This window comes from Perognathus longimembris, chromosome 16, assembly GCF_023159225.1.
Source record: "Perognathus longimembris pacificus isolate PPM17 chromosome 16, ASM2315922v1, whole genome shotgun sequence".
NCBI classification, from domain to species: domain Eukaryota; kingdom Metazoa; phylum Chordata; class Mammalia; order Rodentia; family Heteromyidae; genus Perognathus; species Perognathus longimembris.
Window position 1 is genome coordinate 19,715,801 of NC_063176.1, and position 21,839 is coordinate 19,737,639.

General features: G+C 40.7%; 1 protein-coding gene across 4 annotated transcripts in view; it reads left to right on the forward strand.

The window, feature by feature from the left end:
- Lin54 (lin-54 DREAM MuvB core complex component) overlaps positions 1–21,839 on the forward strand; it is a 60,739-nt gene that overhangs the window by 30,217 nt on the left and 8,683 nt on the right. For all 4 annotated transcript variants that reach the window (XM_048364754.1, XM_048364756.1, XM_048364753.1 and 1 more), the window contains exons 5-8: positions 13,362–13,578; positions 19,299–19,372; positions 19,699–19,896; positions 21,692–21,783. In XM_048364754.1, the coding sequence (XP_048220711.1) occupies positions 13,362–13,578; positions 19,299–19,372; positions 19,699–19,896; positions 21,692–21,783 (581 nt within the window). The remainder of the gene's footprint in view (positions 1–13,361; positions 13,579–19,298; positions 19,373–19,698; positions 19,897–21,691; positions 21,784–21,839) is intronic.

The following is a 21,839-nucleotide window of genomic DNA, read 5'->3' on the forward strand; positions in this document are numbered from 1 at the left end:
GGGCCTGACTTCAAAGTCTGGTACTTCATTTCCCCCTTTTTCTTTTTGGTACCTTGGGAGCCAATCATGGCTCCATTCTGTCCACTTCAATGGCTTGCATGTCTAGGGGATGATATAGAGGTAAGGCATGGGCCAGTAGGGCCCAATGTAGTAACCAAAGGGCCTGTCACCATTTCTTACAAGTACAGTCTCTGTACCTCTGTTTTGCATGCCTCTAGTTTATCCTGCCTCATCTTCCCAAAAACAACTCTGGTCCCTCGGTTTTAAAGGGGGGCAGATGGGTGAAGATCATCCATCTTCTGTAACTTCTTCAGGCTGACTCAGGGGCATTGACCTTACCTACCCAGGAACCTATAACCTTAGTCTACTTTACCAAGGGACTGCAGGATTACTGCAAACTGAAAATTAGCTTTCAGCTATACAGACTTACCATTAGCTGTATAGTGTTTAGTATCCAAATGTAAGCAACAAAATACATAAACTTCTCAGCTGTGCTCTAAGGGTCGGGTGGCTATACCGTATTCCTGAGCAAGCCCAAAACTACCTAAAATAAGGGGGTCACTTCACTTTGGAGTGAGCTGCCAAAATAACATCAACACTAGCCAGGGTAGTAGGGAAAGAAGGCAAAAAGAAAATTATAACAATAGTCAGTCTAACTTTCTTTTCTTGAGGCGAAGGCGAAGCGGCTGAGTCGGGTGCTTGGAGACCTCCCATGTTCCACCCCGGTAGTCGTCATCCAGGGCAAAGGGGTCAGCTGGCCTGGCGTGGAAGCAATGAACCCAAGTGGCGATGCCGTTTAGGGTTCCTTCCACCATGGTTCTAAGGATTTCAGTCCCCTGGTCTGAATAAATGGGGAGTAGGGACAGAAGCAGAATCATATAATGACTTAAGTTGGGGTCACATTCTTGTGCACGAGCTGCAAATAATCGAGTTTACACAAAAATTCAGCATCATCCAAATCAGCAAGCAATTCAGTCTGAAGGCTAGGGATAATGGGCGGGGGGTACCCGTACAGCCAAGCTGATAGGGAGAATTTCTTACTCTAAGCAGAGCAAAAGGAAGGAGTGACACCCAGTCTGCGCCAGTCTCTAAGGCCAGTTTAGTTAAGGTCTCTTTTAGAGTCCGATTCATTTTCTCTACCTGTCCTGAACTATGGGGTCTATAAGCACAATGCAATTTCCAATCCGTCCCCAGTGCTGCAGCTATTCCCTGACTTACTTTGAGACGAAAGCCTGTCCGTTGTCTGACCCAATGGTGGATGGGAAGCCATACCTGGGTAGGATTTCTTCCAGGATCTTCTTAGCCACTACATTCGCAGTCTCATGCTTTGTTGGATAGGCTTCAACCCATCCTGAAAAGGTGTCTACAAAAACTAGCAAATATTTGTAATTTCTGTGAAATCTACTTCCCAATACACGCCTGGCCTATTCCCACAGAGGCGAGCCCCTTTAGTAATCTGTTGATTGGGGGCATTGGCAAGCTGACAGGCCTTGCAATTTTTAACAATATCTTCAGTAAATTGATCTCCTTGTCTAATTTTCACTTTGGAATGTCGGAGTAAGTCCTGCATTTTTCGGGTTCCCATGTGAGAAACTCAGTGGATTCTCTTAAGGATCCCCTTACCCAGCCCTTGTGGCAGGATAAGTTTCCCTTCAAAAGTTTTCCAGTCATTGTTTCCTTCTCTGTCCAGGGTTTTGTGGGCCATGGGAATTTTCTTTATCCACTCCAAGTCTTCTTGGGAATACTGGGGCACAGGAGGCAAAGCTCGTGGCCCTGGGTCTACTAAAGTCTGTTCCCAGGAACTCTGACTTGTCTGGCTGATTTAGGCACAGGGATTTTCAGCACAGTCTACGTGCATCTGACAGCCAACGCTTGCTCTCTTTTAATATGAAGCCCAGATGGGTGACTTCAGGTTTACAAATTTGTGCCTTTTAACATTCTAGTTTGTAAAAGCATTTTCCTGACTGGCTGGGGAACTGATCTCTGATGACCTAAAAAGTTACCTTTGCAGGCCTTTAACAGATCTCAATAAGGACACAATCTCAGGTCTACAAGCTTTCTTTCCTAAACAGATGTATCAGCTTAAAATTCTCACTGCCAGTCAGAGCTTTGAGTAAATGCAGGGGGTTGAGATTTTAATCTATCCTCTCATTTGACAAACTTACCCTTACTAACCACTATCACAGATGACTGGCAAGTTCCTGCCCAGTAGACAGACATGGGCATTGGAAAGGCATGCTTATGAACTATGCTTCTAGGACTTCCCGGCTTTGATTAACTTTTGAAAGGCCAAACAGGAGTGACTGTAGGATCTGACACCATCTCTGCCATCCAAGCAGCAGCTTACTGCCTCTGGATGCTCCATCACTTTTGTCCCAGGAGGAGTGACTTTCCACTGGACTTGGACTCAGGGCCTGAGCGCTGTCCCCCAGCTCTCCAGCTGACTAGCACTCTACCACTTTGAGCTCCACACAACTCCGTTCCCAGCACTCTGCTGGCTGATTAGAGACAAGTCTCTCACAGGGACCTTTCTTTGCCTGGGCTGGCTTTGAACCGCAGATTCAGATCAGTGAGTCTTATAAGGGGCCAATTTACTCCAATTATAAGCAACAAGGTGGTCCACACAGAAGTAGTTTTTAAGCATGCTCTCTTACCTGGAACTTATTAAGGGTCAGTATTAGATCTCGACCAACTTGTAGGAATCACCTGTGGTTTTCTGTGGGCCTGCTGGAAACGGTTACAAAAAACCTACAAAGAAGCTGGAATGGCAATTAAACATTTTGGTAGCCATAATTCTCCTTTTCTCACTTTGCAATAATTATTTAGGACAATTTTACTTCCAAATTTCTTATCTAGAAATGTATTCTTGATTTCCAAAGCCTTTTTAACACTAACACAACATTTTAGCTTTTATCTGCATCGGAAAAACTGAAGCTCACAGGCATTCTGAAACCAGGTGCCACCCTTTGCCTATGGGCTGCTTGTTTCAAAAGAGCCTCTTTTTTTTTTTTCTTCAGTCCCAGTTACTGCATGGCATGAAGACCTTTGAATTTTTCCTTAATGCAAGAATTACAATTAGAAATACTTATCCATTCAGCTTTCCAATATATTAGTGAGAAACATTGGCCGATTTTGCCATTTCTTCCTACATACATAGAGTTAATGAGAGTTTACTTCTATCCCCATTAGTTTAGTATATATGTATCCTTTTAAATCCAAATTTCTGACGCTTAGCTCTGATTTTTTTTAATTTTAATTAAAGAACCCTGAGAAATCCTTTAAAGCATTTGGTAATGCCCAAACTTGATGACCCTTTGACTTTAAACTTAAACTTAGTTTTGCATCATACTGCAGTCTTGAACATGTTCACACTCACACATGCACACACACATACATTTTCAAAAGATCTTAAAGCCCGCTGAATAAGCATCGGCCGTACATTTTAAGACAAAAACCTTTAACAAATGATTTTAGCATTCTCCAGCCTCATTTTCCAGGGCTTGATAGTTTTAGTAAAACATTTTAGCATACCAAACAATTTTCTGCTTAAGAAGGCTGGGTGGGGGTCCCCCTAGAGTTCTTTTTTGCAGACACTCTCACTGATTGACTGATTGTGGGCTGTCACCTGTACATCTTCCCAGTGAGCTAAAGTCAAGTCCAGGGGAGTGGAAGGAACGTTCCCCATCATCCGTTTGTCAGTCAGGCACAGCGCAAGAAAGAAACACACAAAAATAGTCACAGGCACAAAAACCAGACAACACTTACAGACAGACTTAGGGAGCCGCGGCTTACAGGTTCGACTGTCTCTCTCCTGCCCCTGTGAGGAGGCAGACCACACAGCCTCACTGTGTCTCTCCTGCCCCTGTGAGGGGGCAGACCACACAGTCTCACTGTGTCTCCTGCCCCTGTGAGGGGGCAGACCACACAGTCTTGAGGCTCTCTCTCTCTCCGGTTCCTGTGTAGGAGCGGACCAGACAACCCCGAATATAGAGTGGACTGGACGGGCGCCCATTAGAAGGGCCTCCCAGTCCAGTCCTTCAGGTTCAGGGTGGTAGTGGGAAGCCTGAGCCCCCTGTGGAGGGCTTGAGGTGTCCCTCAGGTCCTCCAGGTCTGCCCATACGAGCGTGTCCACTCCAGCTGGTCCTTCACTACCTACAGGTTCAGATTCAGGCGGCTGGCCTAAACAGAAAACAAAACTACAGATCACACAGACACAGACACACAGAATGAACAGCCCTATTTTCTTACCTTCGCAGTCTAGGGTCTCGGGGGTCTCTGGGGCCATCCCGGACGAAACCCCACATGTTGTGCCAAGTTGCGAAACCACCACCAAGAAGACCATTCCAAAATGCAAAAGCAAGGCAAGGCTTTATTCATGCAAGCTGCAACTCGGGCCTCGTCCTACCCACCGACACAGCGGAATTTAGGAGGAAGCCTCGAGCTGCGATTACACAGGGCTTATAAAGGCAAAAACAAAGTTACAACAATCAGGTGTTCAAGCAAGCAAGATTAGGACACAGGTACAAATCTGATTGGCTCAGGGCTCGAGGCACTCTGGGGGGGCAGTCAGAGTTAAGCATTCCCAGCGGTTAGAGTTCTTGACTGGCTGGGCTTTAATGGGCTTGTCCTGGGTTTGCTCACAGGGCCTGCTTATCTCAGATTTGCATGGTAAAGTGGGGTTCATGTTTTAAAGTGGGGTTCACGTGGTAAAGTGGGGCCTGACTTCAAAGTCTGGCACTTCATAAGTATTTAATATTGTTAATACTAAAGAAATATTTAATTAATATTAAATAACATTTAATATTTTAAGTGCTAATATGTAGACCAAGGTATAGAATCACAAAGTTGGATTATGATAGTACTTCATAATATTTGAGTTGGACTTGTAGCTAAAGCGTTACTAGTGACGTGAGGTGTAAAGTCCTAAAATCCCCTTTCTATGTTTGTTTATTTGAGAAAGGTCTTAACATGTAGCCTCTTTTGATCCTCTTGCCTCCCGAGTGCTATGATTATAGCTTGTACTGCCACACTCAGCTTCTTTTTTTTTTTTTAAGAAATTTAAAATTATTTATTATTTTTCACCATTATTTCAATTGGGTAACATTCTGATTCTGGTTTTTGCAGAACTAGTAACTCAATACTGAAAAGACTAAGCCTATGTGAAAGGAATGAGTTGGGGTAATGAAAAAGCATGCAGATCAATAGTGATAATTTTTCTTCTCATGTTAGCAGGTCCTAAATGGTTAACATCTTTAACCGACTGATTGATTACATTTTCATGAGCCAAGTCTTAGGTATTACATGAGTCAGGATGGCTTACTGCAGGAACCCTTAAGTGTCTGCTTGGTCTTGCTTAGCTAATGGAAGAAAACCAGGATTTATCTGATTTTCTGATCTGGGTGGGAAGTTGTTGATCACAATAAAATGCCCTTATGAACATATAAGGCGTTGCTAAGTGAAATGAACTCCATGTTATGGAAATAAATGTTATATCATTGTTGTAATTATTTTCAACATGCCATGTGAAACTGTACCTTTTTCTTATTTGTTTCTCTCCTATTCCCTTCCTGTGGTTGTACCCCCGCTATTACTGTATCTCACCTGAATACCCTGGATACTCTATATACACGTATTAGAACTAGGGAGGGGAAAGGGAATATCAAAATCGAGAGACAAAGGATAAAAAGATAAATGATTCCAAAAACAATACTTACAAAATCATTTGGTGTAAACCAACTGTACAACTCATGGGGAGGAGAGATGAAGGGGGAGGGGGGAAATGAGGGAGAAGGAAACAAGTTGAACAAGAATTGTACTCACTTCCTTACATATGAAACTGTAACCCCTCTGTACTTCACTTTGACAATAAAGGGAAAAAATAAAAAAAATTTCTTTAAGGGAATTTTGTAAACAAACTATTATGTTTATGTGTTTGTGGCAGAAGCAGGACAATCCAAAGTTTAGGGCCAGCCTGGGTTGCATAGCAAGTTCAAGGCCAGTCTGAGCTGTCTAGCAACTCTGTCTCAAAGAAAAAAGAACTGAAGATCTAGATCAGAGGTATTGTATTAATTCAATATAAATGAAAATTTTTAGTTTAGGATATGTTTAAAAAATTTCAATTTATATATCTTTTTGTTTCAGACAACATGGTAGAAGAATTTCAAGTATAAAATGGTGGATTGTGTTAAAATTTTTAGAAATGATAGAATTCAAATACAAGTTCACAGAGGGAGAAGAAAAAAATACATTTTTGACTGTTAAGTAACAGTTTTTAAAGAAAATAGTGGCTAGTATAATCATTTATCAGTATTATCATTTGAATGAAATTATGTTACTATCAGAAGGCTGAGGCAAGAGAACATGAGTTTGAGGCCAGCTAGCCTGTGTAGTCAAGACGATCTCATAAATTAAAAAGGAAACAAAACAAAAAATCCTAGGTACCAGTGGCTCACACTTGTAATCCTCGCTACTCAGGAGGCTGAGATCTGAAGATTACAGTTCAAAGCCAGCCAAGGCAGGAAAGTCCATTAGATTCTTATCTCTAGTAAACTACTCAGACAAAGCTGGAAGTGTACTGTGGCAATAGCCTTAAGTACAAAGAGGCTCAGGGCAGTGCCAAGGATCTGAGTTCCAGCCCAGGACTGGGAGGAGGGAACAGAAATAAGAAAAACAACAGCAATAACAACAACAAAAAAATCACTGTTTACTTGTTTTGATTTTATTGAACATATTTTTTAAATGATGCAGCAATTTTATTTACAATGTTAATATTTATATTAGGCTAAGATTTACAATTGGCTAAGTAAAACTTCTGCTCTTCCCAGTGGTTAGTTATATTCTAGTGAGTTGGGAGGGAAAAGGAAGGGAAGGCAGCAGACCCAAAAGTATGTGTATTGTATCCATTCACTTCTGTAGATAAAACTTAACATGACCTAGCCTTACTGAAACAGATCAGAAAATATAATTTAGCTACAGACCTAGGAAGCAGAGAGAATATGGATAGAAATAAGCCATCTGCAGTATAATTGTCTAACATTATTTGTACAAAGGTGCTGCATTAACATAGACAGTTGGCATTAGATAAGCAGGATACTTAGAGATTGAATAATGATGAAGCCTTCCTATTTTGAAGATACATTCTTCTAGCCTGTAATTACAGTGGCTACCAAGTATTTATTGATGTCTCTATGTGCCCTGGGCTGAGGCTATGGGAACTACAGAAAAGCTTACCATGGTTGGGCAGCTGAAATTGAATCCAAGTTAAATAATGAGTAATGACATGATTGCTAAAGTGTGTGGTATAGAGGTAATAAAAGTACAGAGAGGAAATTAGTCCTGGTAATCCAAAGTCCATAGCAAATGCCTACTGTGTGTTAGAGCCTGTGCTCTTTTGGGGGAAATACTAGAGAGCAAAAATAAGATATATGGAACCTAAAGTCTGTTAGTAGTGAGGAAGGGAGTATTACAGCAACAAATCAATAGTTGCACAAACATCAAACCATAAAATTAAGAAAAGATCCATGATGTCAGGAGGCTTTTTTTAACTTATAAATCATTTTTATTAAGACATCTACAAAAGAAAATGCCACATAGGTAGTCAAAAATCTTCCTCTTTCCATCTTTCTTCCTTTTTTTTCCCTTTATTGTCAAAGTGAGGAGGCTCTATACAGGGATTTGGCTCCTGTTAAGAGGGTTAGAGGAGGCATCCTTGAGATAAGGCTTTATGTGGATTTTTTTTTTTTTTTTGCCAGTGCTGGGGCTTGAACTCAGGGCCTGGGCACTGTCTTTGACCGCTTTGTGCTCAAGGCTAGCACTCTACCACTTGAGGCACAGTGCCGCTTTCGGCTTTTCTGTGTGTATGGTATTGAGGAATAGAACCCAGTGCTTTGTGCATGCTAGGCAAGCACTCTACCACTAGGCCAAACTCCTGGCCTGGATTTTTTTTAAAGCAGATGTCAGCCTCCAAAGTGAAGGAGCAGAGGGAACGTCTATATGATGAACACATGGGACTGTAAGACACCACTATGATAGAATTGTTAAGTCTTTGGAAGCAATGGAAAAAGACTTAGGGCCAGATTATGACTAATCTACAAAACAAAGCAAATATAGGCCTAATTTATCATTAAATGTATTTGGGATGATTCTGAGACAGCAAGAGATAATAAACTGGGCACATTGGTAGCACTTGGGAAGCTGAGGCACTAAGATCACAAGTTTAAGACCAACCTGGACTAATAGCAACACGTGTCTTAAACAAAAGAGAAACAAAAACAGGAGACACATAGTAAAGTAAGAAAGTGAAGTTTGCATCATAATTGTTACACTTGTGTGCCAGATGGGTCCAAGGCAAGCAGGGGCCACTGAATATGTTTTGCAGCTCTTTATGGAAGCCATACTCAAAGGACGTGATCTGTCCTGTAAAGTTGAAAGATAACACAGGTTTGAGGAAGTAAGTGGTTTCAGAAGTTGATTGTTTTTGCTATGAAGCTCTTACATGATTAAATCATGGAGGTAATGAAAGAAGCAAGTTGAGGAATCTTTTATTGTACTTATTGAAAGTAACGTGCTTTTGATGCAAATAAATAACAAAACAATACAAAAAAGAAAACAACTACCTTAATACTTTGATGTACTTTCAAAATCAGTGAATCCAACTTAATTTTTATTATGACTTTTCACACTGTTATTTCAAAGACTCAGATTTTATGTGTGTGTGTGTGTGTATATATATGTATATATATATGAGGGTATATATATGTATAATACAAGCAATTATTAAGCATTATCTGTGGACACAAGAGTGTCTAGTTAGTCTCTCCATAAAAAATTTGAGGGGGCTGGGAATATGGCCTACTGGTAGAGTGCTTACCTCCCATACATGAAGCCCTGGGTTTGATTCTCAGCACCACATATATAGAAAAAGCTAGAAGTGGCACTGTGGTTCGAGTGATAGAGTGCTAGCCTTGAGCACAAAGAAGCCAGGGACAGTGCTCAGGCCCTGAGTTCAAGCTCCAGGACTGGCAAAAAATATATAAAAATTGAGGATTCTTCTTTTTGTCCCTGCCAGTGCCAAGTCAGCCTCTTCTGAATCTTTTTATTGCTTGAGAAACATCAGTTGCACACTGCTGTTGGTGACACCAATTATTGATGCAGGATCCAGACCCCAGACAAAACCCCTTGGTTTGTCAGCAGCATCTCTTTGGTTTGCTACCATCAGATACACTGTCTTTTTGCATCTTTTTCTTTACCAGCTTTTTTTTTTTTTTTTTTTGCCAGTCCTGGGCCTTGGACTCAGGGCCTGAGCACTGTCCCTGGCTTCTTCCCGCTCAAGGCTAGCACTCTGCCACTTGAGTCACAGCGCCGCTTCTGGCCGTTTTCTGTATATGTGGTGCTAGGGAATCGAACCTAGGGCCTCGTGTATCCGAGGCAGGCACTCTTGCCGCTAGGCTATATCCCCAGCCCCTCTTTACCAGCTTTTTGAGAATTAAGAAATGTTTAATATATTGAAAGTACTTTTGTGTATCTTTGTAGCAAATGTGTAACTTCTTTTGTTAAGAATGCTATTCTGGGGGCTGGGGATATGGCCTAGTGGCTAGAGTGCCTGCCTCGTATTCATGAGGCCCTGGGTTCAATTCCCCTAGCACCACATATACAGAAAATGGCCAGAAGTGGCGCTGTGGCTCAAGTGGCAGAGTGCTAGCCTTGAGCAAAAAGAAGCCAGGGACATTGGACAGTGCTCTAAGCCCCAGGACTGGCAAAAAAATAAAAAATATAAAAAAAGAATGCTATTCTGTCAGTTAATAACTATTCATCTAACCTCTGCAGTAGGAAGGCAGTAGAATGTTTTTGTTAAGAGATTGGATTTTGGAGATAGATCTGGTTCATATCCTGGGCCCTGCTACTTGTTGGCTCTGTGGTCCTGGGGAAGTTAATTAACTCTCTGAGCTTTAGTTTCTTTACCTAGAATGAGCATATGAATGATGATACAAATAGTGACTTGCCAGTCCTGGGCTTTGGACTCGGCATGAACACTGTCCCTGGCTTCTTTTTGCTCAAGGCTAGCACTCTGCCACTTGAGCCACAGTACACTTCTGACTGTTTTCTATATATGTGGTGCTGGGGAATCGAACCCAGGGCTTCATGTATATGAGGCAAGCACTCTTGCCACTAGGCCATATTCCCAGCCCGTGACTCACTTTTATTGAGCATTGTAGTATGTGATTGGTTATCATTTGCACTCTGTAATTTAACTCATCTGTCCTTCTAACAACCCTATGACAAAAGTACCATCTTCACATTTGATAAAGTTTCTGTAGTCAAGATCCATCAAGTAGGAAATTGTGGAACCCAGATTAAAATCCTGGCAGTCTGGATTGTCTGTTTTGGGCTGTATAGAACTGGATTGCCGAAGAGCAACTTTCCAACAATGGCAACTAAAAAGCAGAATGAAATATATTTTAAAAGTCTCTTTGAAGGCACTGTAGCTATCCTAAGGGAATGAGGACTTTAGCAGCAGAGGGAAGCCTAGGGAGTTTTCCTTCTGGGCCAATGCTGGTCTGTAGTTACGGGAGAAAGATGGAGAGAATAAGTGAAAGTAGCCACGGAGAGGTTGAGGACCGAGCAAGACTGTTGGCCTATAAGTCTCATTGACAAAAACTAGGGTTAAGACCCTAAATCCTTTCTCTGGGGGCCACTGAAGTGGTGGTCCATGGAGAAAGAATTGGCTTAGCAAAAATTGAAGCCCAGCTTCCAGTCTTCTCCGTTGTGATTTGCCTAGGAGAATCTTTCTTTAGTCTGAACTACCAGCCAGAAAGCAAAGTGCCTTATCTATTTTGCTATTAAATAACATCACTTAGAGCCTCAGATTATCTCCTAAATCTTTCATTAGACATCTGAAGAAATTATTCAAAACTAAAAGATAGATATAGGTATTGAGAGTTATCAGACCCAGATGTTAATAAAGATAACTAGGATTAACACATTCAAGAATATTTCCTCAAAAAATGAAAAATAAGACTACCACTTTTGGAAATATTCTTGATAATGCCAATCTGAATCTCATGTTTCCTCTGCGCTATTCATAATAGCCAAGGTGACCATCAATGGGTTGAGACTGGGAAGATCATAGTTCAAGACCAGCCTGTGCAAAAATTAGTGAGATAACCATTTCAACCAATAAGCTAGGTGTGGTGATACATGCCTTAGGTTCTACAATGTAGAAAGTATATGTAAAAGGATTTTGCCTGGAGCCGGCTCTGGGCCAGGTAATAATGTCTTACTTTATTGGGATGTGTATTGGGATTCCTGCTAAATGAGTAGATTTTTAGCTATTCTTCCCATAGAAAACAACTGTATGGGATACTGGATTTGTTCATTTGCCTCTCTATTGTATCCATTTTTCTGTCTGTATGAATACCAGTAACATAATGTTGTAGACTTAAAATATACGTAGTAAAATTCGTTTATGAGAAAAGGTATACTGTGGAAACTTTGCAAACCAGTCCTTGCATTTACTCTGGTTTTGGAGCTGCCTCTGTGCCTGTTAACTGCCCAATAATTACAACTATGTTTGAAGCACTGTGTTCCTTAAGCTAGTGCTATCTCCTGCATTTGAGATGACCTGTAGCAAGGACTCTTGCACTATTGAACATATTAGTCTTGTAGGTTGCTTGTCTTTACAGTAGCTTCAATGATTATACATTTTACTCTTTATGCTTCAGTTTTCATTAAATTTACTGACTGTTGTGCATACTTTTTTCTCTTATCTTTAATTTGATACAGTCTTTTGACCTTTTGATTCCTCTGCCTAATGATAATACATGAGTTATTTTATGTGGATCTAAGCTCTGATACTAGAGTCCCCCCCTCCCCCTGCCCGGTTCTGGGGCTTGAACTCTGGGCCTGGGTGCTGGCCCTGAGCTTCTTTTGCTCAAGGCGAGCACTCCACTACTTGAGCCACAGCATACTTTTGGACATTTTGAGTACTTTATTGGAGTCTCATGGGGACTTTTCTTTCCTGGCTGGCTTTGAACCACAATCTTCAGATCTCAGCATCCTGAGTCTAGGATTATAGACATGAAGCACTGGTGCCTGGCTAATACTAGAATTTTTTAATTAAATGATACTCCATTTTTTTTCTGGAAATTTTATGAACATGTTCAAGATGTCAGATTCTTTCATGAATTACTATCTAATTTACTATCCTTATAGAGAACATAGATTTCATCCATCATATATCAGTTGTCCTTTGACATGAAGGCTTTGAGTAGAATAGATGGGGACCTGACGTTTTATAAAATGTCTTATCACAAGTTAGAGACACTTAATTGAACATTTGAGTTTTCTGACAATGTATTGACTATTCTGCATAAAATAGGGTCATCACAGACCTGCATAAAATATGGTCATCTGCATTTTCTTTGTTTTGTTTTGTTTTGCCAGTACTGGGGCTTGAATTCAGGTCCTGACCACTGTCCCTGGCTTGTTGTTGTTGTTGTTGTTGCCAGTCCTGGGCCTTGAACTCAGGGCCTGAGCACTGTCCCTGGTTTCCTTTTTGCTGAAGGCTAGTACTCTGCCACTTGAGCCACAGCGCCACTTCTGGCCATTTTCTATATATGTGGTGCTGGGGAATCGAACCCAGGGCTTCATGTATATAAGGCAGGCACTCTTGCCACTAGGCCATATTCCCAGCCCTGCATTTTCTTTGATATTTCATTTTTTTTTGTCTGACTGAAGAAAAGGATTTAAATTAGTCGAGAAATGGTTTATTGGTTCATATCTGATTCACTCAAAACTGTTTAGTTTCCCTAGACAACCAAAATTTTGGACTAAATTTAGCATCCTTTTTCATATACTAGTTGGTACTTTTGTATATGAGGGGTGGGTGTATTATAAGCCTTTCAGAATGGACCAGACTTATGGGTACAGAGGAGGACTTTGTTTTCCTTTAGAACATGTTGAATATAAAATTTACAGTAGTTTTGGTAGAAATAATTCTCTTCTTTCTCTACTGACAAGCTTAGTTCTGAAAGTTTTTAAAATACTTCTTACAATTTTTACGACAGTATAACAAAGCTAGGTACCCATTCTTGCAAATTAAGTAATAATATCTTTCTAGGAAATTTTTTGACCTGAAGTATGGAAGAAATGAACTACTGGCGATTAAAGGTAGAATTTACTAATTTTGGTTTTTCTCTTGTGTTCATTACTATTCCTTTTGCTTCTTTTGACCATGTTATTCCTTCCAAGAGCTTTTGTTGACCTGCAGGAACACATTGTGTTACTTGAATTACCACAAGTTGACATGAGAGGAAGGCTAAAGACCAGATTAACAATGGCTGTGTTGTATTGTTGTTTAATAGGCAGTAAAGTCAGCTGTGCAGACCATCACTGTTGGAGGAGTAAACACATCACAATTTAAGACAATTATTCCTCTGGCAACTGCTCCCAATGTCCAGCAGATTCAAGTGCCTGGAAGCAAGTTCCATTATGTGCGGCTGGTTACTGCCACAACAGCCAGCAGTTCAACCCAGCCAGTCAGTCAGAATCCCAGTACGAACACTCAACCTCTTCAGCAAGGTTAGTCAAAAAACAAACAAAAGAACAGCAATGGATACTTTGTCTATGTGTGTGTATATGTGTTGGTATTAGGGCTTGAATTCAGGGTCTCAGGCCCTCCTTGTTGCTCAAGGCTGGTGTTTCTACCACTTAAGCCACAGCTCCTCCTCCAGCATTTTATTGATTAACCTGCAGTCTCACAAACTTTTCTGTCCAGGCTAGTTTCAAACCTAGATCCTCATATCTCAGCCTCCTGAATAGTGGGGTATTGCAGGCATGAGGCAACAGTGGATGCTTTTAACATGATGAAAGAGCATTGATCCTTTTCTTGCTGAACTCTTAATTAGGTGTGATCATTCAGCTGACAGTTTGAATCAGCAGTTGCTGCAGAAAACAGAAAAAGGATCCTATTGTATATGATTGTGAGATTTCAGTCTGCCAAGAACAGACACAGGGTACAGGGGCACTGTAATACCAGATAATTATATTTGTTCATTAACTTGTGGCTATTTTATTGCTGATTTATATATTTATTAGTTTTTTTGGTGGTATAGTTTGAACTCAGAGATACTGTAAATAGTTACTCTAGTTCATCAAATATATTAGCATGCTTTTCTGAAGATGTTTTTTTTTGTTATGATTTAAAAAATATTTTAAATTGTTACTATAAAAGTTACATACAGAGGGTTTACAGTTACATAAGTCAGGTAAAGAGTACTTTTCCCTCCCTCCCTCCCCTTCCTCCCTCCCTCCCCTCCCTTTCCCTCCCTTCCCTCCCTTCCCTCCTTCCTTCCTTATCTTTGGGTTTGAAATCAGGGCCTCAGGGCTGGGGAGATAGCCTAGTGGCAAGAGTGCCTGCCTCGGATACACGAGGCCCTAGGATCGATTCCCCAGCACCACATATACAGAAAAACGACCAGAAGCGGCGCTGTGGCTCAAGTGGCGGAGTGCTACCCTTGAGCAAAAAGAAGCCAGGGACAGTGCTCAGGCCCTGAGTCCAAGGCCCAGGACTGGCCAAAAAAAAAAAAAAAAAAAAAAGAGAAATCAGGGCCTCAGCTCTGTCTCTGAGCTCTTTTTACTCAAGGCTAGCACTCTACCACTTTGAGCCACAGGTCCCCTTCTGGTTTTTGAGTGGTTAATTGAAGATGAGAGTCTCATGGGAACTTTTCTGCTCCAGCTGGCTTCCAACCACGATCCTTAGATCTTAGCCTCTACGTAGCTAGGATTACAGGTGTGAGCCACTAGCTCATAGCAAGAGTACACTTCTTTTTGGACAGTGTCACCCCTTCTCTCGTACTATTCCATTTTTTTCTCCATAAAAATGTTTTATTTAAATGCAAAGGGAATTAAGCTATGCATCTCACGCCGCAAACAACATCGACTGCAAGCACCAGCAGTCAGAGGCTCCTGTACTAGCTGCTGACTCTTCCAGGAAGTGAAGTGTGCTTGCCTGACTGCTTCAGGATATTTTGTGCTGTCTTGTTGAAGAAACAAATCAGTTTTAGGAAGTAAAAGCATCAAACACTTCCCAGAATGGTTCCTGAAGTTTAGAGGGAAACCAATCTAAAGAATCATTTATAGCTCTTTCTAAAGACTAAAAATTTGAAGATTGCACTAGTCTTTGTAAAAATTTCATCATTATTGGTGATGAAACCAAGACTAGATATAAAAGAAACACAAACTGTTGAATTCTGTAATATTTATAACATCTCCTCTCTTGGGTATTATATATAGTGTCTTATTTTCTGACCACTTCATTTCTAGTTACCTTCTTTCTCAATCATTAGTTAAGCACAGCATGGCAGGCATGCAAAGGCAGGATGATTGTGAATTCTAGGCTACCATGAGGTTCATACTGAGATCCTGTTTCAAATAAACGGGGTGGGGATTAACAAAGTGGTAGAACACTTGCTTGCCTAGTATGTTGAAGGCCATGGGTTTAATCTCTAGCACAACTATCAAAATAAAAATGCCCAACTCAGCATGCAGGTATTTTACCAATACAAACTTGGATACCTGAGTTTTCTAGGGTTACACACACATGCATGTTCCTGGATAGGTATGTGTGTAGGCTCACCTGTGTATGTGTGAGAGAGAGCTCTGTAACACAGTTCCTACTGTTTAGTGGTTACATCACATCCCTTTCACTCTCACCGTACTTCTACTCTCAGTGCAGTTACCTCTGGTGCTCATCTCTTGCACTCTTCTGCCTTGTCTTGTTCCTTGAAGTTTGATCGCTGTCAAACACAACTTCCATATGTACTGTTCCAAAAATACCTCTGTACTTAAAAATCCTCAGACACTTCTCATTGGCCACAGAGTTAAAACTGTAGATCAAATATACAAATATCTATTTTAGTATTCAGAGTTCTTGTGTGTATGTACACACAAACCTAGATCCTAGCCAAACTGGTCCGCTCATGAGCATGTTAAAAGTATGCTTCCGGCTTGCCTGTATGCATAGTGTGCCCTGCTGTAGCCTGTGTGCCCTCTTTCCACATTCCTATCATCTGCCAGTAAGGTGGATATTCTCTTTTCAAATCCCACAGCGGTTAGCTTCTTTAAGTAATATTTCATCCATGTGGGCTCTTGCCTAATCTGGTCTACTAGAATTTAATCGTGAGAGCAGGTGTCTTATTGTTTGTTTCCCTGAAATATTGGTCAAGGTGCCATTTAATAATGTTTGGAATACTAACAGTAACAATAATGGCAACCAACATTTATTGAGCACTAAGTATCTGGTTGGGCACTATTCTAATCAATTTTCACTAGTTAATGTATGTAATCCTAATATTTTATAAAGTACATACTCCTCCCCATATTGCAGATGAGTGTACAGGCCAAAAGATTTAAGTAGTTAGAAAGTAAACCCCCTCCCTTCCCCCAATAGAACTAATAAACCAATCATTAAATGGGCAAAGGAGCTAAGGAGAGACCTCTCAGAAGAAGAGGTAATAATGGCAGAGAAACATAGGAGGAAATGGTCAACATCCTTGGCCATAAAGGAAATGGAAATCAAAACAACTCAAAGTCCATGTCACCCCAGTTAGATTGGCCAACATTATGAATTTAAACAGCAACAAATACTGGCATGGATGCTGGGGGGAAATGGAACCCTACTATACTGTTGGTGAGAATGTAAAATAGTATAACCACTCTGGAAAGTGGTTTGGAAGTTCCTTAAAAATCTAAAACATAAACCAGGTGCTGGTGGCTCATGCCTATAATCCTAGCTATTCAGAAGGTTGAGATCTGAGGATTGCGGTTCAAAGACAGCCTGGGGAAGGAAAGTCCATGCGCCTTTTTTTTTTTTTTTGGACAGTCCTGGGGCTAGAATTCAAGGCTTGAGCGCTGTCCCTGAACTTTTTTTGCTCAAGCTATAGCACTCTAGTTCTGGCTTTTTCTGTTTATGTGGTACTGAGAAATTGAACCCAGGGCTTCATGTATGCTAGGCAAGCACTCTACCACTAAGCCATATTCCCAGCCCCTGTGAGACTGTAATCTCCAATTAATCACAGAAAAAGTTGGAAGTGGCACTGTGGCTCAAGTGGTAGAGCACTAGCCTTGAGTAAAAGTAGCCCAAGAAAAGCATCCAGGCACAGAGTTCAAGCCCCATAACTGGCACAAAAAACAAACAAACAAACAGAAAAAACACCTAAAAACTAATAGTAGAAGTTCCCTATGACCCAGCCATATCACTCTTTTTTAAAAATTTATTTATTAATTAAACAAAAATTTTTACAAGGTGTTGTGCAAAAAGGGTACAGTTACATAGTAGGGCAGTGTGTACATTTCTTGTGATATCTTACACCCTGTTTTTCTTTCCCTACCCTAGGTCAGGCAGACATATATACAATACCCAATGTACCAAGAACATATACAGTAGCCACGTGGCCTACGCCAAAGAAAATTCGCCTAGGGCTTTAAATGTAATGTCGACATTAGACAATATGTCGGCAGTAGTCTTATATGAACGTACATACATAGCTTATGAGCTATTGTATTCCACTGAGAGGTCAATTTTTGACCTTTATATGTTGAGTAGTTGTTTAGTTTTAGTTACATAATGTTGGGTCGCTGACCCAATTCTGTGGGAAATACCATTTGACAAGCAGTTTTTGGTTTCACAGACCTGGTACAGCCATATCACTCTTGAGCATCTGCCCAGGTCATTACAAGTCAGGGTACAGTGAAGGCACTTGCATATTCATGTTCATTTCTATATTATTCACAATATCCAAGTTATGGAAACAGCCATATGCCCTACAATACATGGGTGGATCAAAAAAATGTGTTACCTATACACAATGAAATTTTACCCAGACATTAGAAAGAATACTACTATATCATTTGCAGGAAAATGCATATTAAGTGAGGTAACCCACACTCAGAGACAAACTGTACATATTTTCGCTCATGTGGAAGCTAGATCTAAAAATAACGGGAGATGATGATAACTTATATAGGGTTCCAGGCATTTACACCCACACAGACTAAAGGAGGATACTGTTAGGGGAGGAACCCAAAAGCGGACCGCTTCTGAAGATCTAAAATCTACTTATCAACACAAAGTCCAGGAAATGGAAACATGGTTTTGTGTTGTTTGTTTTTGTTTTGGGTTGTTGTCTTTTTAGGGTGGACAAAAGGAGGGCACAAGAATGGAGGGAGGAATGGTAGTTGTGATATTCATTAAACACTGTGGGAAATGACTATGCAGCTTTTGGACTGGGACAGGAGAAGGAAACTGGGGGAAAGTAAAGGGAAGGGGTGATTGTCCAAGATGAATTGTACTCATTACCTGACTTACAGAATTGTAACACCTCTGTACAAATTAATAATAACAATAGAATTAAAAAAAAGAAAGAAAGAAAGCCAAGCTGGGGACTAAGGGCGTGGCTCAAGTGATAACGTGCTTGTTTAGGAAGCTCAAGGCCCAGAGTTCAAATCCCAATACCTTCCCCTCACCCAAAAAAAGAAACAGACAGACAGAGAGGAAGAGAGGAAATAAGGGAGGGAAAAAGAAGGAGGGAGGAAGGAAACCCCAATACTACCCTCAAGAAAATGAAAAAAGAGAGGAAAAAGGAGGGAAGGGGAAAGAAGGGGAGGTAGAAGAGGAAGGGGAGGAGAGGAAGAAGAGGAAGGAGCAAGCATGAAGAACTGGGGTTTGAACTCACAGAGTTTTAAGATTTTAGAATCCATACTAATATGCTATGCTGCCTTTTCATTTGTATTCTGTAAATATTGAATTGTACATGAGTGTATTTTCTCTGGTGTGAACAGAAACAGCAATGAGAAGTAGTAGCATGGAACAGTCTTATTCTTCAGTCTCATGCATAGCAGCTCTTTTATGTCTACATTTCCTTTGACTAGATTTAATGCTAGATGTATACACATCTCAATAAACTTCCCCAAGCCTATAAAAATTTCCTCATAAAATACATAGGTTGGCTGAGATGTAGCTCAGTGGCAAAGCGCTTGCCTACTAAGTGCAACATCCTGGGTTCGATCCCTAGTACCAAAAAAAAAAAAAAAAAAGAAAAGAAAAGATAAAATACATAGATTATTGTATATAAGTTTTCTGGTAGATAGGGTAAACAATTTTGAAAAGTAACTGTGCTCATTAAAGATTAGTTAAAATTGGAAACAAATGCCTTTTCTTTATGAGAGCAGTTTGAGAGAGAAGTTTTGAATATTGCTTTCTGTAAACAAGTTGTTCATCTTTTTTTTTTTCTTTTAAAAAGCGAAGCCAGTGGTGGTTAATACAACACCAGTACGGATGTCAGTTCCATTTGTCCCAGCTCAGACTGTCAAACAGGTGAGTGTCACATTACTCCCAAATGATTCTTATCAAGAATCAAGATTTGGGGGTGGGAATATGGCCTAGTGGCAAGAGTGCTTACCTGTACACATGAAGCCCTAGGTTCGATTCCTTAGCACTATATATATAGAAAATGGCCAGAAGGGGCATTGTGGCTCAGTGGCAGAATGCTGGCCTTGAGCAAAAAGAAGCCAGGGACAGTGCTCAGGCCCTGAGTTCAAGGCCCAGGCCTGGAGCGGGGGGGAAAGAATCGGGATTTATGCTGACTTAAATAGCTACAAAACTTATTTTGTGGTTATTAATCTAAATGTCTTTTTCTTTAGGTTGTTCCAAAACCAATCAACCCAACTTCACAAATAGTAACCACTAGCCAGCCACAGCAACGGCTTATCATGCCTGCTACACCACTGCCACAGATCCAGCCCAACCTCACTAACCTTCCCCCGGGTACTGTCCTGGCTCCAGCTCCAGGAACAGGAAACGTGGGCTATGCAGTGCTTCCAGCACAGTACGTTACTCAGGTGTGTGAAAAACCAAGTCATTGCATTTCAAAGTGATAATTGATTGTGAGATATCTGATGCTAGCTAGCATATTCTGGTACTGCTAAAAAAGAAAATATAACTTAGTATGAAAATGCTTGTTTCTAAAAACTCGACATGATAGCTAAAACATTTTAGTTTGTTTCTGTATAGCTTCAGCATTTAGAAATAAGCTGCACAATTTGGAGCAGTTTGGTAGGAGAGCAAAACTATGAAGAAGGGGAAAAATTGAAGTTAGCCAGGCACCAGTGACTAAAGCTTGTAATCCTAGCTACTACTTAAGAGGCTAATATCTGAGAGCCAAAGATGGAAGCTGGCCCAGGCAAAAATGTTCATGAGACTCTTATTGCCAGTTAACCAACTCCCCACTCTCCCCCCAAAACGCTGGAAGTGGAGCTGTGACTCAACTGGTAGAGCACCATCCTTGAGTGAAAAGGCTGAGGAACTGTGCCTATCCTGAGTTCAAGCCTTAATAGTAGCACACAAACACAAAAAGGTAAAGTTGAAGTTAAAATCAGCAGAGTTCCAATGCCTAGAAAAGACTCACTAAAGTAAAGCCTTCCTCACACACAAATAGTATTCTACTGACTGGTGCTTATTTCATTAAGCAGCATTTCCAAGAGACGTAATCAGTGATGTATCTATTATAATCTTGTTGTCATCTTTATTTTTTATTTTTTTAAATAAAGCACTTTATTTTTTTATTTTTTGGCCAGTCCTGGGCCTTGAACTCAGGGCCTGAGCACTGTCCCTGGCTTCTTTTTGCTCAAGGGTAGCACTCTGCCACTTGAGCCACAGCGCCACTTCTGGCTGTTTTCTATATATGTGGTGCTGGGGAATCGAACCTAGGGCTTTATGTATATGAGGCAAACACTCTTGCCACTAGGCCATATTCCCAGCCCCCTTGTTGTCATCTTTAGAATGGAAGCCATGTAGGCTAGATGGGCCTAGGAGTGCGGTTTCTATGAAGAAGTTAGAGGTTTTCATGGGAGGATCTAGCAGATTGGCATGTTATTTCTAGATTTCTAGTTAGTTGAGTTGATCAACTCTGATTATAAATGAGGAAAGGGAAGCTCAAATAAAAACTCCCTAGCTTACTTTAGGAAAATGTATAGTTAGATTAAAAATTAATGTTCAGCAGTTAAACCTGTTTTAAGAAGGAGCCATGGTTCAAGGCAGAATGATCAAGGGATGAGATTGTTCATTGTTTTTATCATTAGCTTTTTCTTTTTTTTTGGCCAGTCCTGGGGCTTGAACTCAGGGTCTGAGCATTGTCCCTGGCTTCTTTTTGCTCAAAGCTAGCACTCTGCCAACTTGAGCCACAGCGCCACTTCTGGCCTTTTCGATATATGTAGTGCTGAGGAATCGAACCTAGGACTTTATGTATATGAGGCAGGCACTCTTGCCACTAGGCCATATTCCCAGCCCCTATCATTAGCATTTGTTATATTTAGAAATTGAAGTAACTCTTCCTAAAACTTCTCATTCACTGATTGGTAATAGGATGATTAATTCATAGAGTGCCCACTTTTTTACAGGGAGGCATATTATACCTTCTAGCCCATGGAGGCTATTCTAGTACTTTTGGGTGCATTCAGTCATCTCTGAAGCATTTAGTACTGCAAAGCATTCAAGTTATTTTCACCTCTAGTATTGGTCAGAGTCCTTAGAAAAGATCCATGAGATAGATGTTTGTGAATTTTTTGTTTCTCATTAATCATTGTATCTGAAAGTGTTATTTTTGCAAGTGTGACTTGAATTTACCTTTCCTAACAGCTACAGCAGTCTTCATATGTGTCCATAGCAAGCAACTCAAACTTCACTGGAACATCTGGCATCCAGACACAGGCAAGGCTTCCATTCAATGGGTGCGTATTTTGAAAATGTGTAAGTTAAGTTGTTGTATCAGCTTAAGTACAACATT